Raw genomic sequence first — 27,321 nt, 5'->3', positions numbered from 1 at the left:
AATGTACGAACAAAATAGCGTTCCAGAAATGTCCATTTACTTCCAGATTCGTAGCGAAACAAACCTAGTTCACCTCTGATATTTCCACTCCGCATTTACTTCGTCACTCGGGAAATTATACTTTTCAACACGCGAATCAATTGATTCGAGTTAAGTCGATTCCGGGCTGTTGAATAATTTAACTTCGATACTTACGTCGAGAAATTTTCACCGTTGAAAAGGCGAAGAAACGGAGTGAAGAAGAGTGGTATGTATATACGCGTAGAATCCACCGGATGTCATTTAAATAAGAAATCTGATCTGTCGCTCGACGAATGGAAGAAGCGAGAAAAGCCGCGGATCTTTACGATTCATTTCTAAGACAACTGCAACACCAAAGATTTTAAAACGATGTTGGGATTATTTGGGAATTTTCGTATTTAGAGGAGGATTTAGGAATTTTGGAATTGTGGAATTGTAGAGTTGTGAAATTCTGGAATTGTGGAATTGTGAAAATGTTGTGTTCTGGAGTTGTGAAATCATGGAATCGTGGAATTGTGAAATTGTAGAATTATGGCATTATGAAATTGCGGAATTATGGAATTGTGAAATTGCGAAGCTATGGAATTATGTAACTATAAAATTGTGGAATTGTGGAATTGTCAAGATGTTGAGTTGTGGAGTTGTGCAGTCATGGAATCATGCAATTGTGGAATTGCGAAGTTGTGGGATTATGGCATCATGCAATTGTGGAATTGTGAAGTTGTGGGATTATGGCATTATGGAATCATTGAATTGCGCAATTGTGGAATTATGGAACTATGAAATTGTGAAATTGTAGCATTGTGGAATTGTGAAATTGTCAACATGTTGAGTTGTGCAATCATGGAACCATGCAATTGTGGAATTGTGAAGTTGTGGGATTGTGGAATTGTGGAATTATAGAATAATGGAATTGCAGTAATATGAAATTGTGAAATTATGGAACTATGGAACTCTGAAATTGTCGAATCATGGTATCATGAAATTGTGGAATTGTGGAATTCTGGAAATAGGAAGTTGTGGAATTGTGAAGGTATGGAACTATGGAACTACGGAACTATGGAACTGTGAAATTGTCGAATCATGGAATCATAGAATCATGGAATAGTAGAATTGTGAAATTATGGAATTGTGAAAGTAGGGAACTATGGAACTATGAAATTGTGGAATTGTGGAATTGTGGTATTATGGAATTGTAGAATTGTAGAATTGTGAAGATATTGAATTGTGGATCTGTGGAATCGCGGAATGGTGGAATTGTGGAATCGTGGTATTGTGGAATTGTGGAATTGTGAAATTATGGAACTATGAAATTATGGAATTGTGAAACTAGGAAACTATGGAACTATGGAACTATGGAACTATGGAACTATGAAACTGGGGAGTTGTAGAATTGTGGTATTATGGAATTGTGAAGATATTGAGTTGTAGAATTGTGGAATCCCGGAATCGTGGAATCGTGGAATCGTGGAATTGTGGAATCGTGGAATCGCTGAATCATGGAATTCTGGAATTTAATACAAAATAGCAAATTCTATCTACCAAATCTGTCAAAACGACAGTATTTCATAACACACACTATTCCATGCTTCGCCCATTTCCTCCATTAATCGAGTAATTATTCAACTTCCAGAGGTATGATTTCTTGCAATGGTAACAATAAGCATCAGAAACGGCAGATTCTGCCTCGTGATTAATAGTTCCTCGTGTCTTTCTTCTCCAACAGGAGGAAAAACACAATGAAGTCCAGTGATTCGAACAGCGAGAAGAAAAGGGGCAGAATTAATGTGTACAGAACCTAAATGAAGTGTAATCAAGAGAAGGTTCCGGTCTAGAACCCTCAGGAATTTATCTCTTTAGAAATCAACCCTTATCCGGTCAAGGTGAGTCGAATTGATTCACATAACCTAATTTACACAAGATAACAAGACGACTATTTGCTCAATTTTCTTAACGAGCTTTCAATTATTATGACTATAATAAAAATACTTCTACACTTCAAAATATATTATTTCATCCACTCATTTTATTAAATATGTGCATACATTTTATTAAATATATTATTTCATCCACTCATACAAAATAAATGAAGTATGATAGAAAATATTTTTTAATAATATTTTCAGGTAACATTTTTATGTGCACTTGTAATTAATGATTGTATAAGGTAAATTATGTAATAGCTTTTATTATAAGTGGATAATAAAATTCAACATATTTTAATCTTTTTCACTCACAAATATTATTTTATATTATGTTACATGGTAATAATTGAAATTGATGGTATTATTCCTCTCTAAAATTAATTTCTTCGAGTATACCTCTTAGCAGTGACCAAGTACGAACCCAGGAATTCTTTTCATAAACAACCTAGCATCTGTTGACACACGAAGCACATGGAAAACTACCATCGGAGCAATGCTATTCGATTTAACCGCCAACATCGAAGGTAAAACGGTCCTCGATAATGAGAGTATCGATTCAAGCGCAATCCACGACAAGTACGTGGAACTCGAGTATACATCATTCGATGTGGAAAGTCGTCCATGCAATGCCGAAACCTAAACACACCAGCTTAGACGACTTTAAAACTCAGGGGCCATACTTTGTCACGCTATTCGTGTCAACCCGATGCAGATTTCGGGACACAGACGCTATTAATCAGACGAGTGAATAACGCCTTTGCTGCTGAGCTAATAAAAGTTGTCTCGATAACGTTCGAACCGAATATCCACGATGCTTACTCACGATCAAACGTTTAATAATGCATTCCGAGTTCGTGCATGTTTTAACTTCACTTTGGTATCGTTTAATTGCGAATGATAATGAGCTCGTTATTTGTATTGATTATTTTCGTGGAAACTTTTTTATTTTGTGGGGGAATTATTGAGGTCAGAGTGTATGGAAGTTTGAGAATTTGAAAATTTGAGGATTTGGAATTTGAGAAATTGGAAATGGAGAATTTGGAAATATGAGAGTCTGGAAATTTGAGAGTTTGGAAATTTGAGAGTTTGGAAATTTGGGAGTTTGGAAATTTGAGAATTTGGAAATTTGAGAGTTTGGAAATTTGAGAGTTTGGAAACTTGAGAGTTTGGAAACTTGAGAATTTGGAAACTTGAGAGTTTGGAAACTTGAGAGTTTGGAAATTTGAGAGTTTGGAAACTTGAGAGTTTGGAAATTTGAGAATAGGGGAAATTGAGAATTTGGAACTTGAGAGTTTGGAAACTTGAGAGTTTGGAAATTTGAGAATAGGGAAAATTGAGAGTTTGGAAATTTGAGAATTTGGAAACTTGAGAGTTTGGAAATTTGAAAATAGGGAAAATTGAGAGTCTGGAAATTTGAGAGTTTGGAAACTTGAGAGTTTGGAGATTTAAGAGTTTGGAAATTTGAGAGTTTGGAAATTTGGGAGTTTGGAAATTTGAGAATTTGGAAATTTGAGAGTTTGGAAATTTGAGAGTTTGGAAACTTGAGAGTTTGGAAACTTGAGAATTTGGAAACTTGAGAGTTTGGAAACTTGAGAGTTTGGAAATTTGAGAGTTTGGAAACTTGAGAGTTTGGAAATTTGAGAGTTTGGAAACTTGAGAGTTTGGAAATTTGAGAATAGGGGAAATTGAGAATTTGGAACTTGAGAGTTTGGAAACTTGAGAGTTTGGAAATTTGAGAATAGGGGAAATTGAGAATTTGGAACTTGAGAGTTTGGAAACTTGAGAGTTTGGAAATTTGAGAATAGGGAAAATTGAGAGTTTGGAAATTTGAGAATTTGGAAACTTGAGAGTTTGGAAATTTGAGAATAGGGAAAATTGAGAGTTTGGAAATTTGAGAATTTGGAAACTTGAGAGTTTGGAAATTTGAAAATAGGGAAAATTGAGAGTCTGGAAATTTGAGAATTTGGAAACTTGAAAGTTTGGAAACTTGAGAGTTTGGAAACTTGAGAATTTGGAAATTCGGGAATTTGGAAACTTGAGAGTTTGGAAATTTGAGAATTTGGAAATATGAGGAGTTAAAATTTGACAATTTGACAATTTGAAAATTTGAAAATGTATCAACTCAAAAATTAAGAAATCAGAAAATGTTGAAAATTATTAAATTTATTCTGTCAAAAGCAAATAAAGTCATATTATATCTCACATCTATGCATTTTGTGCAGGTTCAAAATGCACATAAAAAAAAACCTTGAAGAGGCAGAATTTCATATGACAAAAAGAGCATCTGACATTTTCGTTTGAACAATAGGATTACATCTTAAGAAGTGATATTTTACTTTAAGCGAACCTTTGATCGCCTTTCCAATATCCTTTAGCTAGTAATATGTTTCCAAGAATTTTCGCTAAAGGTTAAAGTTTCGCTGTAAAGTCACTTGCAATTGAAGGAGTAAAACGAGAACCGCTTCTTTTGAAAAGTAATTCTCAGAGGCATAAAACAAAACTTGGTAAATACTACACTTTAAAGCAATCAAATTATTTTACATCCCTTAATGTAACAGAACCTTTACCTTTACCTTACACGTGTAATAAATTTGTTTTAATTGCTTATCACAATGAATTATTTTTAAACATTTTTAAATAAAATATGTTTTGGGAACATAGGAATGTATTTTAAAAATATTTGTTTATAATAGAAATGTATTTTGAACACATATGTGTCAGAGAAAAATATATTTTAAAAACCATATCTTTAAAACAGAAATATATTTTGAAAATATTTGTTTGAAAGAAACTTGAAACTTGAAACTTGAAACTTGAAACTTGATACCTGAAACTTGATACTTGAAACTTGATACTTGAACCTTGCTACTTGAACCTCGAAACTTGATACTTGAAACTTGATACTTGAAGCTTGATACTTGAAACTTGTTACTTGAAACTTGAAACTTAAAACTTGATGCTTGAACCTTGCTACTTGAAATTTGAAACTTGAAACTTGAAACTTGTAATTTTAATCACATATGATTGAAAAAGAAATATGTTTAAAAACAAGCCTTGATTCCTAATAATAATTTCAATATTTCACAGTTAAATTTTGTCGAAGAAAGTTGCAAATGCATTCTGCTGATATAGCAGTGATTTACAAAGAAATACACTCACAGGTTCCTCTAAATCGCATAACCTTCCCACTGTTTTTTATTTTTGTTCGATATTCAACGAGGAATTACTGGAACAAACTGTTCCAGTTCATAAAATAGATCCATCTCTCGCGTAATTATGTAACTCTGACATACGTCCGAATGCAATCAATAAAATACGACCTGAGTATCACATTGAACCGAAGTACCTGGAAATGTATTAAATCATTTACACATTTTTTAAATTATTAATTTCATTTTATTTTACAAAGTGAAAAATATTTAAAGAATATATATATATTAGAGAAATAATTATTACCGAATAACTGGTACTTTGTTGTTATGAGAATATCTTTTAAATCGTTGGGTTAGCGTCATATTTACAGTTAGCATATTTTATTTTTGTGATATGTTTCTAGTTTCCAAATGAGCAGTTTTCGTGTTGAATTAAAAGAAAAGCGAGTGTAAGCGATTTTGTAGAAACTCATGACAGATTTAACGCAATACGCATGTTTTGGTTGTACTTTGGTACCCAAAGGACTTAACAAGTCAGAAATGTAAAAACCTGATACTTGAAGAGTTGAAACTTGATACTTGAAGTCTTGACAACTTAATACTTGAAGACTTGAAGACTTGGAGACTTGAAGACTTGATACTTGAAACTTGATACTTGATACTTGAACCTTGATAGTTGAAACTTGATAGTTGAAACTTGATACTTGATACTTGATACTTAAAACTTGAAACTTGATATTTTATACTTGATGCTTGATACTTGAAACTTGAAACTTGAACCTTGAAACTTGATATTTGATACTTGAAACTTGATACTTGATACTAAATACTTGATACTTGAACCGGTACATCTGGTATGTTACGAACACCTTTATTACGAAGTGTTTTATTACAGCAATCAGGTTATGAAATGCCGTACGATAGGATGATTGTACAAATAATCGCAGCAGGTTGAAGCTAAACGCGTCCAAGCTCAAGGAAGATTAAGTCGATCGGCAAAGTTCGATGCGCCACGGGACGCAATCGATCAGAATTAATTACGCTTCCTGTGTTCCCCGATCGGCGGATCCTCCCCGTTCGCTTTCCGTAGCTAATCGTTGATTAACGAGCCTCCCGAGTCGTTTCGTGAGACCGTCAGAAAGGACCTAACGCGAATCCTGGCCCCTATTACTGGAAAAATAATTGGGTTACGACCGGACGATAGAGTCGATTTGGACACTCGACACGGCCTTTCTACGGGATTCGATCGACGACCCGTCCGCGTTTCCCGCGTTTAACTACTTCCTGACCTAGATCGACGTACATCGAACAGAATCGACCTTAAGGTTATTTTTGCCGGCTTTTAGAACGCATGTTTCGTGGTCGTTCGCTTGGAACGCCGTTAAATAAAATTGTAAAGCGAGCATTACTTTGCGTCCGAGTGTACGACTTCAAAGGAGGAAAAAATCACCCTTGAGAATAAATGGCGAACTGCGAGAGACGGACGCGAAATGAACTGTCACCTTCGCTCTGTGATTTCACTGATGAGTAACTGCGATGGAGACCAGGTGCGCGGCCCTGCAACTGACGCGATATCGTGGACACTGATGAACAGTTAATTTCTTAATTTCGAGAACTAGGGGTTGCAAGTTTTCGTGTCTCTATAGTCTCAAACAATTATTTTCTGGATTCGCAGTTTGCAGGGTAGAATTTTGATAATTGTCAAATTGTCAATTTTCAATTTTTCAATTTTTCAATTTTTCAATTTTTCAATTTTTCAATTTTTCAATTTTTCAATTTTTAATTTTTCAATTTTTCAATTTTTCAATTTTCTAAATTTCTAAATTCAACAATGATTAATTTTTAAAATTCCAAATTCCCAAATTCTCAAATTCCTAAATTGCCAAATTTCCAAATTTCCAAATTTTCAAATTCCCAAATTCCTAAATTTCCAACTATGAAATCCCCAAAGTCCTTAATTTCCAAATGTCTAAATCCTCACATTCCAAACATATAAATCCCCAAATTTCTTAATTCACAAATCCAAAAATTCCCAAATTCCTAACCTTACAAATTAAAATATCCTCAAATGGTCCAACTTCTCTTCCACATCCCCCAACATTGAATTCCCCAAATTCTTCGACTGAAAAATCCCAAAATTCCCCCAAATTCCTCAACTGAAAAATCCAACAATTTCCCCAAAATTCCTAAATCTACAAATATGAAACTCCTTAAATTCTCTAACACACATCCTCAAATTTCCTAAGCTCATAAATGACCCACTGCAAAGATAACTTCCAGAATACTAATGATCACCGTGATCCTATTAACTACCTGCGAAATCATCCACCGCACCGTACACACAAAAGTCATTCCTCCCAAAGAGCAGAGTGGGTAATCTCTCCGGTCGGATTGCAGCGGAACAACCGTTTCGCTGTCATTTCAAAGCGTTCTGTCGTTCTGAGCAACAAAGCCGAGGGTTAGAAAGGCTGGTATTTCGCGAGTCCTCAGGACATCTACTCGAGACACCGGGCACGAACTTCATCTTCAGCATCGAATTGGCTGCACGCACGTACACCTCGCCGCCCCTTCGAATTTCTGCTCAAGCTAAGCCGCCTCCAGCACCCTCTCCACCCTCACGGATTCCAATCTCTCCAACCCCCCTTTTGATGTGGTCCCGAAATTCTCCCCGGTATTATTAACCCCCGGACCGCTTTAACGCTCGTAAAATTGAAAGAGGAACGGGCAGACGCCTTTTCCTTCGTCTTCTTGCGAATACAGCAGAGTCACGATATACGAAGATGGTTTACCGTGGGTTCTTACATTGTGGAGAAGCGGTTTTGGTATTAGGTTCACTGCGGGTGTGGTTTGCGAATCACGTGATAAAATTTTAGGTGGCTGTGGTATATAAGCTATGTTATGTACAGTATATTATGTAAACGAGATAATTTTTAGGAATAGACTTTTCACACTTTTCTGATTAAAATTCTTAAAATTGCAAATAAATTTGTTTTGAATTATGTTGTGTTTGGGCTCATTTTAATCGGGAAAATGGCACAAATATATTGGTAAAAGTTTCGTAATAGAAAGATGAAAAATAAAGAAATTTCATTCTTGCATCAGTATTGTCGATGTTACTCTTCGTTAACGCTCGGACGTTTCCGGCGCTCGCTACACTGCGTTCGGCAAACTTCGGTCGTCGTCGAAACTACACGGTATGAAAGTACTGATCTGAGAGATTCGCTTATATTGAGACTTTACTATAATAATATAATGTAATATATGTAATTACAGTATAATATGAAATATTATTATATAATGTAATGTATTAAAATATAATATAATATAGTGCAATATAATGTAATATAATATAGTATAGTATAATGTAATATACCGTATGTAGTATAATATATATAAACGAAAGTTCAGACTTGAGACATTCTCTTATATCAAAACTTCACTATAATAATATAATATAAAGTAATTATATCATAATATAATATGATATACGACATAATATAAATTATGATATATATGATAGAAGATATAATATAATAAATACGATATAATATAATGTAATATAATGTAGTATAATATAATACAATGTACAATATATAAACTAAAATTCAAACCAGAGAAATTCACTTATATCAAGACATTACTATAATAATCCAATATAATGTAACATAGTAAAACATAAAATAGTATTATATAATACAATAAACCGTAATGTAATATAATATAACTATAATATAAAATATGAAGGAAAGTTCAGCCTCGAAAAATTCACTTATATCAAGACATCAGTGTATCGCGTGCAATGAGTCTGGGGACTTACGCCTTTCGTGTAACGAAGCAACTTCGATAATTAATCCCCAGACGACACCGGTGTGTTCAATGTCTCTCCTTTACCGTAGAGATTCCCTTTGCTGGCCGTTGTAAACGCATTAAAACCGGCGAGCTCATTCCTCCCTGCCTTGGAAATTGATTTCTTAGAGCTGCCGGATAAAAATAGAAGAGTTTACCTTGTTCACGGTACGGTGTTTTATGAAGATTCTCCGTGGCGAACAAGCCACGAGATACGCGGTTTCATAATTTTAAATTGATCCGCCAGCCAAGTAGATTAATGTTACGCGGTTGTTTATGGCATTTTCTTCGAATACTTCGAGAGGGAGACTTCTTCAAATACTTCGAGAGGGAGATTTCTTCAAATACTTCGAGAGGGAGAATTTGTTCTAATAATTGCTGGGATTAGGTCTTTGTGATTTTGCAAAAAAAAATATAACACTTTTTGTGGATTTTTATTATTAATATTTAGTGGTTTATAGTGTATAATATACAAGGTGTTTCACAATTAATGTAAGAGCCAAAAAGGGGTGGTCGGTGGGGCAATTCTGAACAACTTAAAAACTTAATTGTGGGACGCCTGTATATAATATAACATATATTATTATAGTACATAAAATAAGTAATTAATAGTAATTAATACTGAGTAGTTAATATAATACTAAGCAGTTAGTGCTAATAAATACCAGGTATTAATAGTTATATGTAGTTAGAACAAGGTTAATAGCTATGATAACTAGTAATTGTTGTAGTCAGTAACCCTTGGTGTTTAGAGAATTTCGATGTGCATAACAATTTTCTTTAATAATAATAAATATTACTGGTGATTGATGATATAAGAAATATAAAAATGAAATATTTAGATATAAGTTTGGTTAGTGTTTACTTAAATTTTAAGAAGTTTTTAGGTTAGAAGATTTGAGGTTAGGTTTTCAGATGGTTTGGCTCAAATTTTAAAAAGGTTTGTATTAGTTTTTGTGAAAATTTGAGTAAAGTAATATCATCACATATTGCATATAATATATCATATTATCACCCCATATCTTCAATATAATTTTTATGAGAAGTATATTACTTCAAGTATATATTGAAAGTAAAAATATATTCTTGCAAGTATATACTTAAAATAAAAACATATTCTTCCAACATTCTTATAAAATACATACCTATATGCACTTATAAAATACATACTCCCAAAAATTGTGGAATTGTGAAGATGTTGAGTTGTGGAATTGTGGAATCATGAAATCGTGAAATTGTGAAGTTGTGGAGTTATGGAATTGTGGAATTGTGGAATTGTGGAATTGCAGAATTGTGGAATTGTGAAGATATTGAGTTGTGGAGTTATGGAATTGTGGAATTGTGGAATTGCAGAATTGTGGAATCGTGAGGATATTGAGTTGTGGAGTTATGGAATTGAGGAATTGTGGAATTGTGAAATTGTGAAATTGTGAAGTTGTGGAATTATGGAATTGTGGAATTGCGAAATTGTGGACTCCTGGAATTGTGGAATTATAGAATTGTGAAGATGTTGAGTTGTGGAATTGTGGAATCATGAAATCGTGAAATTGTGAAGTTGTGGAATTGTGGAATTGTGGAAATGTGGAATTGTGAAAATGTGGAGTTGTGGAATCATGGAATCGTAGAATTGTGGCTTTCACATACTCCCAAGAAAATTATAATAATAATAATTCTACAATGTAACCCACAAAAGCAGTCATCGTCCCCGTACCTTCACAAAAGCATTCAAAAAGAAGGTAAACGAAACCATTCGGAAGTTTCCGCGAGAAAACTCTCACTAAAAAAATGTAACGGTGATAACGAACCGGCACGCGGCAATTTGCCTGTCTACGGCAAGCCGTATTGATTGCCGGATGAACGCATTCAAGTGTTAATTTCACGCCATGTTCGATGCCAGTCATGGGAAAATGACAGTTTAACCGGTTTGCAGGGAACATGGCAAATTGATTCGACGCTTACACCCCCGGTATGATCTTACCTGATGTTCAGACATTCTACGCCCTTGTACGATTTTTTTGGATGATTGAAACGTGTCACACACAGTGCTTATTAGGAGATTAATCTTGTGTAAATTTTTGTGGATGTGTTAGAACATCTTTATAATACATCTTGTGGATGTCTTAGGACATCTTTATAATACATCTTGTGGATGTATCATGAACACTGTTTATTATGAAATTAATCTTGTGTAAATTTTTGTGGATGCCTTAGATCATATTTATAATACATCTTGTAGACGTATCATGAACACTGTTTATTATGAGATTAATCTTATGCAAAATTTTATAGATACCTCAAGATGTGTCACAAGCACAACTTATTACGAAATTAACCCACTGAATATATTTATAGATATCTTAGATGTGTCACAAACACAACTTATTACGAAATTCCTTGAACATTTTTGTGGGTGTCTTAGTATGTGTCCGTAAAAATAATTTGTTATGAAAATAATCTGTTGTGAGTATTGTGGATAGGTTGGGAAAAAAACATGGTGATGATTGGTGATTTAAGGAGATGAAAATTTGGGAATTTGAACGCTTAGGAATCTGGGAATTGGAAAAATTTGGGAGTTTAGGTATTTGGGCTTGAGAAGATTGGGGATGTTGCGTGATTTCACAATTTAGGAATTTGGAAATTTGAATATTTAGAGGGTGTAGAATTTGCAAGGTTTTAAATTTGGAAAGATGGAAGTTTGCAAGTTTAGTAATTTGGAAATTTAAGAGTGGGGTGATTTGAAATTTGAGAGGGTGGAAAATTGGAAATTTAGTATTGTGATGATTTGAGAATTTGGGAGGGTGGAAAATTAAGAATATACGAATGTGATGATTTGAGAATTTGAGGGGGTGGAAAATTATAAATTTCAGAATGTGATAATTTGAAATTTGAGAGGGTGGAAAATTATAAATTTCAGAATGTGATAATTTGAAATTTGAGAGGGTGGAAAATTAAGAATTTGGGGATGTGATAATTTGAAATTTGAGAGGGTGAAAAATTAAGAATTTGGGAATGTGATGATTTGAGAATTTGAGAGGGTGGAAAATTAAGAATTTAGAAATGTGATGATTTGAAAATTTGGGAGGGTAGAAAATGAAGAATTTAGTATTGTGATGATTTGAGAATTTGGGAGGGCAGAAAATTAAGAATTTAATATAAGGTTATTTACTATACAATTGATATATAATATAATATTACTTAATATCACTCCAAATACAATTTCATAAATATTAAACAACATACACATAATTACAACATACCACTAAATATTATACATTAATATTGAATAGAAATATTAAATAAAAAAATGACACAATTTTATCTTATATCCATACACATTATACTATTTCACACTACATGCAATGTTCCTCATTCCGCCATTTTATAATAAATGTTATTTTATCATTAATTACAAAATGGCTGAACTCCCAAATTTTTTCAATTCTCAGATTCCTAAGCATTCAAATACTCAAATTCAATGTTCGTCCAATTTTAAATACATTCTACCCAAAATCTTTTAGACCTCATCACACGACTCTTCTACCAAAAATTTAATAATCACCAACGTTGTGACAAAACAACTGAATAGAGTACAAACTTCAAATCTCATGCACGTAAAAGTTTAACACGTTTCACTATCATTTTTTTGCACGACTTTTCATTCAGACCACGCGTTCCGAAAACAGCAACACGGTTTGATAAATGTGTTAAAGTGATTTATTTCGTTGGTTTTTTGTGTGGTTAAAATGTATACAGTATTAAAGTGAACATTCGTAGAATGCACAATATAGCGAAACAAATATGTTTTTTTTCGATGCTAAAAGAACAGTACCTATTCCATTGAACAACTTTTTGTTCGTTTATTTTTACACTCTGTTTTTAGATATTAATAGAGGCATTTAGTTGGTAATAAATGGAATACTACATGGGTAATTGAATTAATTTCTACCATCTTTTGTTGTTTTGTTTAGGCTGTGATTTATGGTGCATGTTTTTATTTAGGCAAAGTTTTTGTGATGTCTTTGTTTGGTGTTTGGGGTAAAAATGATTTGATTTAAATGAGTTTTTTGTGCTTTTGAATGCGTGTGTTTTTAAATTTGTAAATTTCTAATTTTTCAAATTTTTAAATGAGAATTTGAGCATTTTTAATTTAACAAATTTTCAAATTTCTAAGATTCCAAATTTCCTGTTTTCAATTCATTCAAATTTTCAAATTTCCAATTTTTAATTTATCCAAATTTTCGAACACCCAAATTCTCAAATTTCCTAATTTCTAAATTTCTGAATTTCCAAATTTCCCCTTTTCAAATTTGTAATTTTCCATTTTTCCAAATTTTCAAATCATCACATCCCCAAATATCCAATTTTCCACCCTCCCAAATTTTCAAATCATCACACCCCTATATTTCTAATTTTCCACCTTTCCAAAATTTCAAATCATTACATCCCCAAATTCTTAATTGTCCAACCGCTCAAAATTCTCAAATCATCACATTTCTAAATTTCTAATTTTCCACCCTCCCAAATTCTCAAATCATCACATTCCCAAATTCTTAATTTTTCACCCTCTCAAATTTCAAATTATCACATTCTGAAATTTATAATTTTCCACCCTCCGAAATTCTCAAATCATCACATTCCCAAATTCTTAATTTTTCACCCTCTCAAATTTCAAATTATCACATTCTGAAATTTATAATTTTTCACCCTCTCAAATTTCAAATTATCACATTCTGAAATTTATAATTTTCCACCCTCCCAAATTCTCAAATCACCCCATTCCTAAATTCCCAAATTACTAAACTCATATTAAAATATTATAATAACAGCCTAAATTTTAAACTATCCATATTATCATAACAGTAACAATTCAACCATATATTGTACATATTATATTACTTTAATGCGTAGGAATGTATGTTCATAATTATTTAAGGAAATTTTTGGTACAAATACATTTTTATAATCTTCACAATATTTGAACAAAAATATTTTCCAATAGCTCCAAATATTCAAACAATAGAATGTTTTAACTCTTTCCCTTATAATGAATTTATATGTATTAATAAATGAATGTACGTTTGAATAAAATTTTATATAAATAAAATAAGTAGAAAATAAATGTAGAGTGACTTTTGAACACGAGTGTATGTTACTCTATCGAACCAATAATCCCCAAACAACGCGATAAGCTTACACTGGCAGTAAATCAAGCCTATTTCGGCCATTTTCTCGCGAATTTTTGGATCTCGTAGCTGTCGTCACTTATTTCAGCGACGGGAACTCTGAATAAACGGAATAGTATCGCTTTTCGAGGTTATAATGTATGATCGAAACCTTAGATACTACATTTCTGCTGCATCGGATGTAACAAGAGCTTTTGATACACTTCTGATGTTTTCTGTTTGCTCGAATAACGCTAAGACTAACAAATCGAACGAAATGATCGATGCAGGAGTTTTTTGTTTTAAGTTAGAATATTTATAGGAGATTCATAAGTTTCTTATTTTAAATTACGGAATTTACGAAAGCTCTACAAGTTTCTTATTTTTAAATTGCAAAATTTACAAAGGGTTTACAAGTTTCTTATTTTTAAATTGCAAAATTTGGAGGAGGTTTACAAGTTTATTATTTTAAATTGCAAAATTTGCAAGAGGTTTACAAATTTCTTATTTTAAATTGCAAAATTTACGAAAGGTTTACAAGTTTATTATTTTAAATTACAAAATTTACGAAAGGTTTGCATGTTTCTTATTTTAAAATACAAAATTTGCAAAAGTTTTACGAGTTTCTTATTTTTAAATTGCAATATTTAGAGAAGGTTTACAAGTTTCTTATTTTTAAATTGCAATATTTGCAAGAGGTTTACAAGTATCTTATTTTTAAATTGCAAAATTTACAAAAGATTTGCAAGTTTCTCATTTTAGAGTACAAAATTTGCAAAAGTTTTACGAGTTTCTTATATTAAATTGCGGAATTTACGAAAGCTCTACAAGTTTATTATTTTAAAATGCAAAATTAGCAAAAAGTTTACAAGTTTCTTATTTTAAACTGCAAAATTTTGCAAAGGGTTTATGAGTTTCTTATTTCAATGTACAAAATTTGCAAAAGTTTTACAAGTTTCTTAATCTAATTTGCAAAATTTCGAGATCCACAAATTCAATTTTAAACTTCTTTAATCCTGTACAAATTTTTAAAAATATTATATTGAGTAATGTAATAAAATATCAATATACAAATATTATTTTTAATAATATAAAACATGTAGTATTAATATTCTGTATTAATTATATAATATTATGTATAGTATGAATTATAATTTGTGTTATAATTTTGCAATGTATTAAAAATATTAGTCAAATAAATATGATTATAATTAACATATTATTATACACATACAAAAAATATTTAGTATTTTTGTTGATATTATGTACAGATAAATGTACTTTGTTTAGAAATTTATTTACGTAATTTTGATTAATGTTAACATTATTATATTATTATTATTATCATACGTTTGTATACGTTTTATAAATTTGGAACACAACTGAGCTAATTATCCCCATCCAAAATAGTTCATAATTACAATTAATTTAAACTTCATTAAGATTTATAAATATTCACTTCAGTCAGCTTTCATAAATTTTCTTTGAACATTGAAATAAAGGTTCTTTGAAATATCCTATTAACCTAGTATTTATTTGTGTGACAACCACTCTATCGAATCACTTTCAGAACGTGCGGATAGTAACAATTAATTCATTAAAATTCTAAAATCATCACCGATCTATTAATACTCAAGAAAGTTTAATAATAATATATAAATATTTCCCGTCAAAAATACGAATCAGTATACAATAATATTTTTCACTAAAGAATATTTCACTGCTGTTATTTTTGCATCAGTATTTCTTAATAACAAAGATTTATTTATTACTATTTTTTTATAAATATTTCTCAACCAAAAATATTTATGTATTGCCATTTTTCTATTATTGTTTACAATATTTGTTATTTTCTTTCATTTTCAAAATCATTCAATTTTTAGATTAAAATCAATTTTAGAATCAATCAGTTTTAAAAACCATTAAATATTATAGTCATTCAGAATCATTAAATTTGATAATCATTCAAAACCATCAAATTTCAAAAATCATCCAAAACCATTAAATTTTAAAAATCATTGAATTTTAAAATAAATGAGTTTTGAAAATCATTCAATGTTTAAATGAATCAATTTTAAAATAAAATTTTCACATCAAGCAATTTTGTAAATTATTCTAATTTTAACCCCACTTTCTATTCCCACGTTTCTTCCATTTATTTTATTGCACTAACCAATAACATTTCCTATTCATATTCTGCCAATTTTCACTGTCATTATCAATCACAAATACTTAAAATCCTAATCTAAAATGACATACCACATACAAAAAGAAACTCTTCAACCACTTAATTCGTTCATCACAAAATTAAGTAGTATAAATCATACTATGTGTTATAAAGTTACTATGTTTATTTATAAAGTTACTACGACTTCAAGTTATAAAGTCACTACAACAGTAATTTGATATATGTAGCTACGAGTCCCCAACTCGCTCAAGGCCACAGCGACATAAACTCAAAAAATTCCCCATTCTCCCGAGTGTATAATTTCCAGGGATCGTAACAGCTCGCGGCCATATAAGCGGACCCCGCGGTCATATATCCGGGCGTCATAATAAAAAGTCACGTACCTCCGGCGACTCGTCCGGCACCTTGCCCATCCAGCTAAGCGACAGGATGTTGCAGTCGCACTTGGCATTGTTATTCTTCTCGAAGTGCAAATGCATGATCGCGTAACTGGATCCGCCGTGTAAAAGTTTCGTCAGGTCATCGAAGCCGGCGACTTCCCGAAGCGATCGTCACTCAGCTAAGAAGCGAGCACCGCACGCCGCCTCCAAATACCATCAGTCCGTATCGCGTTTTCTTAATCGATGATCGACGATCGAATTCCCGGCTCGAGATCGTTCACGCGTCCTCGTGCGGTCCCGATCCGTGCGCGTAGCCTTTTCTCGTCGATTCGAGCATATTTTGGGCACCTGTTTTTCTTTCGGGACGCTTTCCCCCCTTGAGTCCTAGTAACTTCTTACGGCGGTGCAGCTAGTGTACCGCACGCGGAAACGCGGCCTCCGCATAGTAATCGCTGCGTACGCGAATCGTTCGCCACCGAACAGTCATTTGTTTCGCATCGCGGTCGCCATTTTACCGCCTGCTACAAGTCCACCACCCCTGTGGCCTCGCGACGGACAGAACCAGCGGAGCAAAGCTTCGTGAGCTTTCGACGCGACCGTACGTCCGACTGAAAAGCTCAGCCGGAGCTGACGCGCACGAGGCACCGCCGCGTTCTGCGAGCGTATTGATTGCGCGCCGCGCTTGCCCGCTTTCGCGGCCACCTGACGGCCTCCGATCGTGTTAAATCCGCTGCAAAAAGCTTTTCGCGCTACCAAATATGTGTACCGCGAGGTGGACCCATCACCGGCTTGCTGGTACAGTCTGCGGCAAATCTTCCTTGTCTAGGGAGAATATGAGGGTGGAGGTAAAACGACCATCGCACGGTCACATTTAGGGTTCTTCAGAATTCAAGGTTTCAGAGTTCTTCAGAATTTCAAGGTTTCAAGGGGAGGGTCAAGGATTTGGGGGCCTTGGAATTTCGGGACTTGGGTTTCTCGAAATCTAGGGATGTTTTAGACATAGGGATATTGCGATCTAGGGGAGTTTAGGGATTTAGGAATACTGAAATTTAGGAATTTGGGGTGCTAGCAATATTGAAGTTCAGTGATCTGGAGATCTAGGGATATTGGGATCTAGGGACATTTTAGATTGCAGTATAGTGGAATTCAAGGTGTCAGAGATCTAGGGATAATGAAATATGGGATCTGGGGATTTGGGATCAAACAATAATGAAATCCAATGAACTAGTGTTTTAGTGATATTGAAATCTAGGACTTCTACGGATTGGAAAATATTGTAATCGAGAATGTCAGTAAATTTAGGGATATTAGATATTTGAGGACCATGCGATATTACCAGGAATCTGGAGATCTGAAGATTTTATAAATTAAGGGGTAGTGTCATTCAGGGTGTTTAAGAGTCTTGGAATATTGAAATATAGAAATTTGATTTTGGAGATCAAGAGATTTCTTGAATCTAAAGATAAAAAATTCTAGAGACATCTGTGATATAGTGATTTTGGGAGACTAGAGATTTGGGAATTTAAGGACATGAAAGTCCACTAATTTTGAGAACCAGAACATTTTGGATGTTAGGGATTTGAAGATCTGTCAAGTTTGAATATCTATCAATTTTTAAGTCTAAAAATTTGAAGATCTAGGAATATGGAAATGAAGAACTTTAAAATTAAGAAATTCTAGAATCTTGTAAATATTTAAATAATAAATAATAATCTTAAAAATATAGAGGTACAGTAAACTAGAACTTTAGATGCTTAGAGAATTGAAAAAGTTTGGAAACTTCAAGATTTGGATTTATAAGTTTACGAAATTTGTAGAATTTGAAAATATAATAATGTTGGGATTCGCAAGTTTCCACGTATAAATGCACAGTTTTAAAAACAAACTGAACCATTTTGCAACAAAAGATTACCTATTTTTGCACAACTGTTTATTTTAAAGCAATTAAGTGAATAAATTGAAAGCATTTCAGGAATAATATTCTTACACGTATTTGAAACGATCTATTTTCGCGCCCTTTTTGAAAATGATACCGCCAGCGCCATCTCTCCGGCGAACAGGGTGAACTACACTCATTTGGAACACCTACTTCGTTAGTTCTTATATTCCACCGCTAGATGGCGCTGCAAGCGCTCTTTTTTTTATAAGAATTGTCTATCTGTATTTAATTAATTAATTAGTCACTTCACCAATATTACTATTTTATTTAAAATGATTCCGGATTTTTTAGTTTGTATACATGTTCTAGATTAAAGACAGAACTTTTTTTAACCAACTGTTTTGATAACAGAACTCTTCTTGACTGACGATTAATAATCATTGTCATATTTTTTAAACAGCTCATTTAACATGTCATATGATTGCCCTAATTAACTATGATATAAATTAAATTACTTTGGAAAGCAGAATTATTTAGCACTGAAACCTTCTAGAAGTGTTATTAACAAAATTGATGTAACATATATTGTTGACAATTATGTCAATCATAAGATACCGAAAAGAAATTTTCATAAATTGACGTAGTGGCGCCATCTGGCGGTGAAAAGTGAGAACTAACGAAGTAGGTGTCTCAGATGCGTGTAGTTCACCCTGTTCGCCGGAGAGATGGCGCCACCAGTTCCATTTTTTTTTTTAAATCCAATTATTATTAATTTTATTGATTAATATGCTTTATATTTATTGTATATTGTTATTATATGTTTTATTATGTATACTGTTTGCAGTATAATCGATTTATGAGTAGAAATCCTTTAAATGTTTTTTTGTTACATGTGACATTATCGACTCAGTCTAAAGTAAGACATTAGCACTGCTGAGTTGACTTATCACCTTACGGTACTTCGAGTTCCACACACTAAATTATGTACTATTTATTGATAACCGTAGAAATTGACATAACAATCTGAGTAAAACGATTCTTTTGTAAAAGAAGCTTACTTGCAACATTTGACATGCCGCTGAACATAACGGTTTTCCAAAGAACAGTCAAAATTACTTCTTTCCTAAAATATAAAGTTCTCAATTTTGATTTGAACGAACAGACCAATTACAGCTATAATATGACGAAAAGAACGATAACATGAGTGATCTACCCTTTGATTTTATCATACGAAAGTGATTCATTGTATCTTGCCTACTTCTTGGAATCATTATTCGTAAGCATAGGGCGCGCAATTACTAACGAAGCTTTCAACACCGTCGGTACTTCAGATAGTGTTGCGATAAACCGGCATAAGATGATCAGTCTATTCTGTACTTCGTCCGTGATCAGTTGGACTGTTACGAAGAGATTGGCGCATGTTTATTTAAAGCACACTGACGCGTATGTACAATTGCGCGCGCAATGAATCAGACACCAGTGTCGTGTATTCCAGCCGGGAAGATGTCAAAAGCAAAGAAGGTGCTGGACGAAGCCCGCGAGATCCAGAATCCTGAGCTGGATCTCGCGGACAAGGGAATATCGACGTTCGAGGAGATGCCTGGATTACGTGAGTCTTCCATATCCTCGTGGGCCCCGTTCCGTTCGCCAAATTAGGCAACTTGTTCCTGACTGGTTTTTTGGAGCGGTTGGAAATGCAGCCGCGCCATTTGTCACGAGCCCACGAGGTGGGCGTGTTCACGCATGCGCGCGGCATTTATTTAAAATGATAACAATAATATGACACAAATATTAATAAACAATTGCTTTTTAAAAAGCAAGATTTCACTTTGTAGAAGCATTAAATGAAAACTTTCTAATAAAATTAAATTTTCGACAACCATCTTACTTATTTCATATTTCATTTTATTGACAATAGCACTGTTAATTAAATAACTATCCCTTTACCATACTGATATACTCTTTTAAAAGACTCCCAAAATACAATAATAATTTTCTTTTTATTTCAGTGAATATGATCAATATCACCAGGCTAACTTTGAGTCATAATAAACTTCAAGGTACGTTATCCGTATCACTGACACTTATCTTCTGGCCAATCAGTGATAAATAAATTGCAGAATATTTGTAAGATCAAAATCTGTAAATTATACATAAATTATGTAATTGATAAACTACAAATTTCTATACATTGTAAACAAGTATATTCTGTAGACTTCAATCTTCTATATCTATACAAATGCAGTCTACGAATAACTTATGTTTTGTTGTTTCAGCTGTACCGCCAGGCCTAGCAAACCTAGTCAATCTAGAAATATTGAATTTATTTAACAATCATATCACTGAGCTTCCAATCTCCTTATCTCAGATGCCAAAACTACGTATTCTCAATGTGGGGTAAGTACACTTGAAATACTAGAAATTTTTTAAACGATATACCTTCTAACAGTTGCTTAAAATGTGTACACTTTCCAGGATGAATAGATTGGATGTTCTTCCACGTGGATTTGGTGCTTTTCCTGTATTAGAGGTTTTGGACTTGACGTATAATAATCTCAGTGAGAAGAATCTACCAGGAAACTTTTTCATGATGGGTTGGTATAAAATTGAGAGTTTTTAACTAAATTCTGTTGCTATGAAATTAAACCACATTTTTCTTTACAGAAACTCTGAGAGCTCTCTATTTGGCTGATAATGATTTTGAATATCTACCTCCTGAGATTGGGCAATTGAAAAATCTGCAAATTGTAATTACAAAAGCAAAGCTTAATATAAGCTATTAATAAGCTATTTACAATGCTTGATCTTTTTTGTATTCTAGCTTGTGTTGAGGGAGAATGATTTGATTGAATTGCCAAAGGAAATTGGAGAATTATCGCGATTGAGAGAGTTGCACATACAGGGAAATCGATTAACTGTTTTACCACCAGAAATAGGTACATGTCTATTCTTCAAAGGAAAATACAGTAAGACCTCGCTTAACGCGGGGGATACGTTTCAATAAGTTCCAGCGCTAAACGAAACAGCGTTAAACGAGGAATAGTCGTTGGAACCTTTATTTTGGACAGAGTAACAAAAGAGTGTAGTGAAACAAAAATCATGTGCATCGTCGCTGCATAATGCACCGCTTATAGTTGTTGCATGCCGGCTTCTTTTGCACGCATATACAAGTATCAATATCGTGTGCCATTTCGAGAAATCCAAATACAACCGCGTAATACCGAAATAGCGTTAAGCGGGGTCTTACTGTATTTTGCTTAAAGAATTTCAGAAAATTATTTCAGCTGAATATTGCTTAAACTGTTATTGATTTTAGGAAATCTGGACTTAGTAAGTAATAAAGCAGTATTTAGAATGGAATTTAATCCATGGGTAACACCAATTGGTGACCAATTGCAAGTTGGAATATCTCACGTAATAGATTATATTCGTTCTGAAACGTATAGATAGTAAGTATTATAAATCTTCTTGTCATATACGTTAAAGAAGATATCTACTATAATTCTGCATAATTCTTCAGTGTATACAATCGACACCAAAATGCCAAAGGACCTCCACCCCCAATCGAAAACGACAAGAGTAAGAAAATATCTCGTATGCGTTGATGGATCAAAAGATAATTAACGGAAAAATTATTTTTAAACTAATTTTTAACATGACTTTAATTACTGCCAATAACTACATAGCTGCAATATACCTGGAATCAAAGTGGTGCCTTAGCCGATGTATTAACACGATAGATCTATTTTCTACTATGCATTTGAATTTTTAATGTATAACATGTATAAATCATATACTGTGTAATATATATTGCAATGTTGTTAAACTCGAGAGTTTAATATATGCTAAGTTACAATTTTTATTGAATTAACTTGGACATTTATATTTGTACAATAAACTTTATTCTAGCATAAAGGACCTCTTCTTTATTCAAAAGAATTATGTTTTGTTTCATCTCTTTGTTATGCTATTAAATGTCAATTTAATAAGTGTGTTCATGATTGAATATAATCGCATGGTATTGATTTAATATTTGCTAATAAGAATCTTAACATGTTATATTTTTTTCTTTCTAGCAATGTAGTTAATAATCGATTACATGTTAATATAATTACATAGAAGTTTGTAAAATAATAAAAATGTGAATTGTAAAAGCAAAAATGTTTCTCACCCGACGAGGATGGGATTCGAACCCACGCGTGCAGAGCACATTGGATTAGCAGTCCAACGCCTTAACCTCTCGGCCACCTCGTCCCTGTGTATATCTTTAAAAAATGTCATTCGAACAGGGGTGACTACCCCTTATCAGATATAACATTTTTAACAATTTAACGTATTACATTCTTTTTTAAATTTTACCTTAAAGTTACTGCAATATGAAAATCGAAGACTGTAGCAATATTTAAAAATTATTGAATTAATTTTACTAATATTACAATATTAAATTAATATTAAAATTAACAAATACTTAATATATTTAAATTAATGGAATTAATAACCACTTTATTTATTGTCATCACATTTAAATTATAAGTTTACAATTTTACAATTTGTATGTCACAAAAATTTTGTAAAATAAAATTTATCATTTAATATACGGAACACTTAATTTTTATTTATTGATATTTACTGTCATAATTTGTTCATGTGTAATTGGTAGAAATAATCTTAAATGTATAGTGCTATTTTAAGTAATTTTTTAAATTAGTTTTGACCGTGTGATTTTATGATTTTCAATTACACCACCGAATAGATTATCGCAATTGCTGTCTCCCAGCAACGAAAACAAAAATTCTCTAACAGAAAGTGTTTATTCAGTTGAATTTGGATGATCGTCCCGTTAACATACTTCACCTCAACCCTTTTCATTAAGATCTTAAGAATTCGCCAAAATGGTAATTAAATTTATACAATCTATAAATTCAAATTAATTCATCTTTCACATAAATAATCACAAATTAATTTTTTTCAAATTGTCACACAATATACATCACGCATCACAGTTGATGTTATTGATAAGTTATCAATCAAAGTTAAAGTTCAAATTAATAAAAAAAGTGTGATAACTCGAATATTATTATTAGCGTGAGGTACTGTCGGTTCACATCGGGCAAGGAGGTGTCCAAATGGGCAACGCTTGCTGGGAGTTATACTGTTTAGAACACGGCATTCAACCGGATGGAATGCTACCACCCACAAGTTGCTCAAACGATGACGGTTTTCAAACATTCTTCAGCGAAACCGGCGGTGGAAAATATGTACCTCGAGCTGTGTTCCTGGACCTCGAACCCACAGTCATAGGTCATACTTTAATAACCATTATTTTATACAATCTTCAATCATTCTTTTCTTCACATAAAATGATAATAACATAATAGTAAATTTTGCTAGTTTTGAATTACAAATTCTGAAGTTACAAGTTCTAAAATTACACAAATACCAAAAACCTTCTAAAGCATACAAAAATCAAAAATCTTCAAATTTTCAAACCACAAATTGCACCCAAAATCCATCTTCCATCCCTTATCCCAGACGAGGTCCGAACAGGAACCTACCACCAACTATTCCACCCCGAGCAGTTGATCTCCGGCAAAGAGGACGCAGCCAACAACTACGCCCGAGGTCACTACACCCTAGGAAAGGAGATCATAGACCTGGTGCTCGACAGGATACGCAAGATCGCGGACATGTGTTGCGGTCTGCAAGGTTTCCTGATCTTCCACGCGTTCGGTGGAGGCACCGGTTCAGGCTTCACCAGCCTCCTCATGGAACGCCTCTCCATGGACTACGGAAAGAAGGCCAAGCTCGAATTCGCGATCTACCCTTCTCCACAAATCTCCACCGCCGTCGTGGAGCCCTACAACGCGATTCTAACAACCCACACGACCTTGGAACACTCGGACTGCGCTTTTCTTGTCGATAACGAGGCCATCTACGACATCTGCAGACGAAACCTGGACATCGAACGACCCACCTACACGAACCTGAACAGACTAATAGGACAAATAGTGTCGTCGATCACGGCTTCGTTGAGGTTCGACGGAGCTTTGAACGTGGACCTCACGGAGTTCCAGACGAACCTGGTACCATATCCCAGGATACATTTTCCTTTGGCCACTTATGCGCCCATAGTGTCCATCGAGAAGGCTTATCATGAACAGCTGACGGTGATGGAACTCACGTCGTCGTGCTTCGAACCGGCTATGCAGATGGTTAAGTGCAATCCACAACGGGGGAAGTATATGGCGTGCTGCTTGCTGTACAGGGGAGACGTGGTGCCCAAGGATGTGAACGCTTCCATTGCGGCCATTAAGACTAAGAGGGCGATACAGTTTGTGGACTGGTGTCCCACTGGGTTTAAGGTAGTTTTTCCGCTTTTGTTATTGTAAAAGGGGCAGATTTGTTCTGGAGGGAGGAACTTTGTTGAGGGATTGGATTCATTTTTGGTGCAAGGTTTGTGAAATTTTTGTGGAAGTTGATTTGTGAAATTTTTGATGCAAGTTAATTTGTGAAATTTTTGGTATCAGTTGATTTGTGAAGTTTTTGGTGTAAATTGATTTGTAAAATTTTTGTGGGGCGTTTTTTGTAATCTGGGAATGAGAGGGGTGGAGAGAGATAAAGAATAACTATTGCACGAAACTAGTACACGAAAATTCTTTGTGTAGGGGTTTAGGTAAACAGATGAATAATTTTGTTAAGATAGAAATTTTGGGAGATGAAAATATAAGGATATAGTGACGTAGAGTTATGAAGATATAAAATATAGATATTTTAAATATTATTTCCAATGGATTGAACAAGCTAATTAATTACAATTACCATTCAGGTGGGAATTAATTACCAGCCACCAACTGTGGTACCCGGAGGTGATCTAGCCAAAGTACAAAGAGCGATGGCGATGCTCGCAAACACAACTGCAATCGCAGAAGCGTGGACAAGGTTAAACAGAAAGTTCGATTTAATGTTTGGAAAACGAGCATTTGTTCACTGGTAAATTTACTCTTCATTACTAATCATGAACCTAATAAAAAAGTACTTCTATTTACTTCTATTAATATTTAATATTGACTGTCAACATTTTTCAGGAATTAATCTTATTGAATTAACTGATAGATTTCATTCACTTAATTTTCATTTATTTAGATATCAGTGTAATATTAATTTATAATATTTGTTGAAAGAATACTTAGAATTTTTACAAATTTTTTTTTTAATTAATTCATGCAATTACGCTTTTGGAAACTACCCTCTTTAGAAACGTCCCTATCAGAATAAATGAACTAATACATTTAGTATATTGTTAAAATAACTGTTAGAATAATTTTTGGAATTTTTAGTAGAATAAATATTAGTACAGTTATTAGAATAATTATTGGGATAATTATTAGGGTAGTTATTAGAATAATTATTAGGGTAGTTATTAGAATAATTATTGTGATAATTATTAGGATAGTCATTAGAATAATTATTGGAATAGTAATTAGGGTAGTTATTAGAGTAACTAACAGAATAAATATACGAACACATGAAATATATGAAAATATGTGAAATATCAGAATAATTATTACAATAACTATTAGCATAAATATCAGAATAATTTTGACAATAAATAATCGAATAACTATTAGCATAACCATTACAATAATTTTTACAATAAATAACAGCTTAACTATTAGCATAATTATCAGAATAATTTTCACAATAAATAACAAAATAACTATTACAACAAATACTACAATAAATTCTTAAAATAACATTACACCAATGTTCCCAGAATAACCCACAAATTCAATAGAACCGTATTAAGGTCAAAAAGAAAAATTGTACTTATTTTTCTTAAGGTACGTCGGTGAAAGCATGGACGAGACTGAATTCAACGAAGCCAGAGAAGATTTGGCCGCATTGGAAAAAGATTACGAAGAAGTTGGCATGGACTCGACAGACGCTGGCGAGGGTGAAGAAGAAAATTAAACGTCTACTTCATTTTAGAAGTAGATCTTCAAGAACAGACGACTCATCCCCTTTGTATCGATTATACATTATTTTTATTCATTTTGTTCGTACTCGCTCTTTGTATCATTTTGCTAGGTGATTTTTATTTTTAATGTTTTATGTACATTATGTTGTTTAGACAGTATTTTTTATTGTAAATAAAATATTTTTTTACTGTTTAAATTGGTTATTATTTGAAGGGTAACCGTTGATTATTATTTAAAGGCTGACTGCTTGAATTGTTTATTACTTTCTAGGTTTTTAGGAAGATTGACAATTATTTTGATAGATCAATTTGTGGTACCATTATTTATTTTTAGGAAATATTATTGACAGAACTAACAGATATTAACAGAACTAATTAAACAGAATTTATTCTGCTTTAAAAAAGAAATTTTCAATTTTCAATGTTAAATCAAATTACATTCATCTTTCATTTTAAACGTGAAGAAAAAATTATTTCATCTTCAATTTTCAGTATAAAATAATATTAGATTCATCTCTAATTTTTAGCATGAAAAGATAAAAATTTCATCTTCAATTTTCAACATTAAAAAAATAAAATTCATCTTCAACTTTCAATGTTAAATAAAATTACATTCATCTTTCATTTTCAACGTGAAGAAAAAATTATTTCACCTTCAATTTTTAGTATGAAATAATATGAGATTCATCTTTAATTTTTAGCATGAAAGGATGAAAATTTCATCTTCAATTTTGAACATGAAAAAAATAAAATTCATCTTCAACTTTCAATGTTAAATAAAATTACATTC

The 27,321-nt window shown here is 32.9% G+C and overlaps 3 protein-coding genes, 1 long non-coding RNA gene and 1 other non-coding gene across 5 annotated transcripts in view; 3 read left to right on the top strand and 2 right to left on the bottom strand.

The window, feature by feature from the left end:
* LOC143265708 (uncharacterized) overlaps positions 1–2,146 on the top strand; it is a 78,096-nt gene extending 75,950 nt beyond the window's left edge. The window contains exon 3 of the long non-coding RNA XR_013040389.1: positions 1,748–2,146. This is a non-coding gene — a long non-coding RNA (uncharacterized LOC143265708). The remainder of the gene's footprint in view (positions 1–1,747) is intronic.
* The window catches only part of Tusp (WD40 superfamily protein Tusp), a 91,132-nt gene extending 73,807 nt beyond the window's left edge, over positions 1–17,325 (bottom strand). Inside the window, exon 1 of the mRNA XM_003706679.3 lies at positions 16,678–17,325. Coding sequence (XP_003706727.1) covers positions 16,678–16,773 — 96 coding nt within the window. The 5' untranslated portion in view covers positions 16,774–17,325. The remainder of the gene's footprint in view (positions 1–16,677) is intronic.
* Positions 17,326–19,915: 2,590 nt separating this feature from the next.
* On the top strand, positions 19,916–22,468 carry ics (ras suppressor protein 1). The gene is made up of 8 exons (XM_003706678.3): positions 19,916–20,162; positions 20,563–20,613; positions 20,830–20,950; positions 21,029–21,147; positions 21,218–21,300; positions 21,375–21,489; positions 21,870–22,002; positions 22,074–22,468. The coding sequence occupies exons 1-8, from the start codon at positions 20,018–20,020 to the stop codon at positions 22,156–22,158; spliced, it is 852 nt and encodes a 283-aa protein (XP_003706726.1). The 5' UTR covers positions 19,916–20,017; the 3' UTR covers positions 22,159–22,468.
* A 257-nt stretch (positions 22,469–22,725) lies between these two features.
* Positions 22,726–22,807, bottom strand: TRNAS-GCU (transfer RNA serine (anticodon GCU)). The gene has a single exon. It is a non-coding gene; the product is annotated as a tRNA-Ser (tRNA).
* Positions 22,808–23,312: 505 nt separating this feature from the next.
* Positions 23,313–26,728, top strand: LOC100880541 (tubulin alpha-1 chain). The gene is made up of 5 exons (XM_012293163.2): positions 23,313–23,448; positions 23,638–23,854; positions 24,086–24,915; positions 25,380–25,543; positions 26,395–26,728. The coding sequence occupies exons 1-5, from the start codon at positions 23,446–23,448 to the stop codon at positions 26,522–26,524; spliced, it is 1,344 nt and encodes a 447-aa protein (XP_012148553.2). The 5' UTR covers positions 23,313–23,445; the 3' UTR covers positions 26,525–26,728.
* Positions 26,729–27,321: the final 593 nt, after the last annotated feature.

The sequence above is a fragment of the Megachile rotundata genome, chromosome 13, assembly GCF_050947335.1.
Source record: "Megachile rotundata isolate GNS110a chromosome 13, iyMegRotu1, whole genome shotgun sequence".
NCBI classification, from domain to species: Eukaryota; Metazoa; Arthropoda; class Insecta; order Hymenoptera; family Megachilidae; genus Megachile; species Megachile rotundata.
Note: the sequence above shows the minus strand (reverse complement) of the source record. Positions and strands in the feature narration are given on the sequence as shown.